The following is a 2,500-nucleotide window of genomic DNA, read 5'->3' as shown; positions in this document are numbered from 1 at the left end:
TAAAAGAAGAACACCACAATGAGTGGTGGACTGCTTTGCGAGAAGCTCACTCTAAACGGGCTGAATTGACTTCCAGTCTGTCTTTTCAATTTATACAAATGTCAACACGATGAGACCAGAATTTTAATTTTGTGCGTGACATACCCAACATGTGTTGTGTCTCTCAGGACATATCAGTGACCCGGTGTATTCAAAACCATCGACCACCTCACTCACTCTTACCTGTGGAAAGCAAAGACAGCAAAACTAGAATATCAGTAAAACAGTATATGCGAATGGACTTACCTCCTCTCTTTCTCGATGGCAAGGGTATCTGTGGCCATTGACGTAGATGCTCATATATTCATCAGAACTACTATTGCAACTGACCTGTTGCAAAGAGAAACCGGAATATATAAGTTGGCATGTGAATGGTAGTGTGTGTGTGTGTGTGTGTGTGTGTGTGTGTGTGTGTGTGTGTGTGTGTGTGTGTGTGTGCGTGTGTGCACGTGTGTGCACGTGTGTGTGTGTGTGTGTGCACATGTGTGTACGTGTGTGTGTGTGTGTGTGTGTGTGTGTGTGTGTGTGTGTGTGTGTGTGTGTGTGTGTGTGTGTGTGTGTGTGTGTGTGTGTGTCAAACAAACAGCACAAATCCACACACAGCGTCATGACATCACCTTGTAACATCCACTACCCCAATTTACAGCTTCATTGAAGGCAGTTGCACTTGTCTTCCACCAGCTACCTCCTTGATCAATACATATAGAACTCGACCCATACTCTTCAAGCGCCAGATTGTTGTTTGCATCTGTGACATCACATCAATAAAACATTATTGATTTCATTGCTCCTTTAGATTGTAAAGCAAGTTTAACTAACCAGGACTGTTGGCTGTAAATCTGCACTGAGACCCACGAATCGGAACGCCTTGGCTAGTCCACGTAAATTCCTACATTACAGCACAAAAGAACAAATGACACGAACTACACCAAATGTGGTTTAGCTGCTTGTGTACTTGGTCAAATGGACAGTAGTCAGCAAGAGCCACAAAACCGCCATACATGGAGGCAGACGCCGCATCAATGGATTCACCAGGAATAGAGCTGAAATACTATTAAAACCCATATGGATGTTCGATAATTATAATTCACTTCGTGGCAGTACACGCACACACACACACACACACACACACACACACACACACACACACACACACACACACACACACACACACACACACGCATGCATGCACACGCATGCACACACACACACACACATGCACACACACACACACACACACACACACACACACACACACACACACACACACAAGCATACCTGATAATCTCTTTCCAGTTGATCGGAGTACTCAACCAAGTTGCACAGAGCAACAGCCAATCGATGGGTAGTACATCTCAAGCTGAGAGGATTCTTCACCTTCAAAATCTGACAGAATGGAGAGACCGCCTTGCCACTAACAGTTTACACATCGTTATATCTGCAATCATTTAGTCCACACAACAATTTCACTCACGCTGCTCTCTTGTCATCCATCCAGCCTCCACAGCTGTCTTGAACAAATTTGCATCCTAACCCTTTGCCCCAATCCAAATTCTGAGCAAGGCTGTAATCTGGTTCATACCACCTGAGTTGGATATACAATGCAGTCAAGTCAGTCTACAATCTGCCGATACCACGATCAATACAATACCCCGTGTCCTCAAGTAGAGCAAACGTTACGTTAGAAAAGACCGGGTTTTGAGTAAACGTTCCAGTCATGGCCTCGTTCTGTCAATAGATAATGCACATGTCACAATGTGTGTGTGTGTGTGTGTGTGTGTGTGTGTGTGTGTGTGTGTGTGTGTGTGCGTGTGTGTGTGTGTGTGTGTATGTGTGTACAATCTCAAAATGTAATATAAGAAACTTTGTGGCAACCGCTACAACCTCAATAGCTAGAAAATTATTCTATGACATAAAGCACAGAAAACAACAAAACACAATGTAACAAAGTGTTGTATCTCATTAACGTCAGTCATGCAACTAACAAACACAAACAAATAAGTGTTTCAACAATAGATGTACAAGCCATATGCAAACAAAGAAACAAAACAAACCAAAACATGACTAAACAACAACACAAACAAACAACAAACAAATAACAACAATAAGCAACATCCTTAATTAATAACAACCACAACAACTATGACAAAGTACTATGAACACAATACCTTAGCGATAACCACAACACCAACAGCAACAATAAATACAGACTGACATGCAAACACAAGCAGTAAACACAGTTTATCCATTACAACGCACCTCGAATACTCGTTTCTCCCAGTGACTTAATCTGGTTGCAGTGCCGCCTTGATTTTCTATTTCTGCACCTTCCAGTGATTGGCAACTGAAGTGATCGCGTACTGCTTGCTATACATTTACAGACAATTTGCTGTTGATTAACACTAAGCTGTGCATTACGCACGCTGTCATGTGCACCTGTACTGTAGGTGTGACGATCATT

At 42.6% G+C, this 2,500-nt stretch overlaps 1 protein-coding gene across 1 annotated transcript in view; it reads right to left on the bottom strand.

Annotated features, from left to right (window-relative positions):
* The window catches only part of LOC134194577 (leishmanolysin-like peptidase), a 10,393-nt gene that overhangs the window by 758 nt on the left and 7,135 nt on the right, over window positions 1–2,500 (bottom strand). The window contains exons 10-19 of the mRNA XM_062663520.1: window positions 2,476–2,500; window positions 2,299–2,406; window positions 1,691–1,767; window positions 1,514–1,624; window positions 1,318–1,453; window positions 995–1,090; window positions 859–928; window positions 657–787; window positions 286–369; window positions 145–222 (exon numbers count right to left, since the gene is read on the bottom strand). The exon at window positions 2,476–2,500 is cut by the window's right edge and continues 95 nt beyond it. Of these exons, the coding sequence (XP_062519504.1) occupies window positions 145–222; window positions 286–369; window positions 657–787; window positions 859–928; window positions 995–1,090; window positions 1,318–1,453; window positions 1,514–1,624; window positions 1,691–1,767; window positions 2,299–2,406; window positions 2,476–2,500 (916 nt within the window). The remainder of the gene's footprint in view (window positions 1–144; window positions 223–285; window positions 370–656; window positions 788–858; window positions 929–994; window positions 1,091–1,317; window positions 1,454–1,513; window positions 1,625–1,690; window positions 1,768–2,298; window positions 2,407–2,475) is intronic.

This window comes from Corticium candelabrum, chromosome 19 (assembly GCF_963422355.1).
Source record: "Corticium candelabrum chromosome 19, ooCorCand1.1, whole genome shotgun sequence".
In the NCBI taxonomy this organism is placed as follows: domain Eukaryota; kingdom Metazoa; phylum Porifera; class Homoscleromorpha; order Homosclerophorida; family Plakinidae; genus Corticium; species Corticium candelabrum.
The sequence above is the reverse complement of the archived record's forward strand: the minus strand, read 5'-3'. Positions and strand labels throughout refer to the sequence as shown.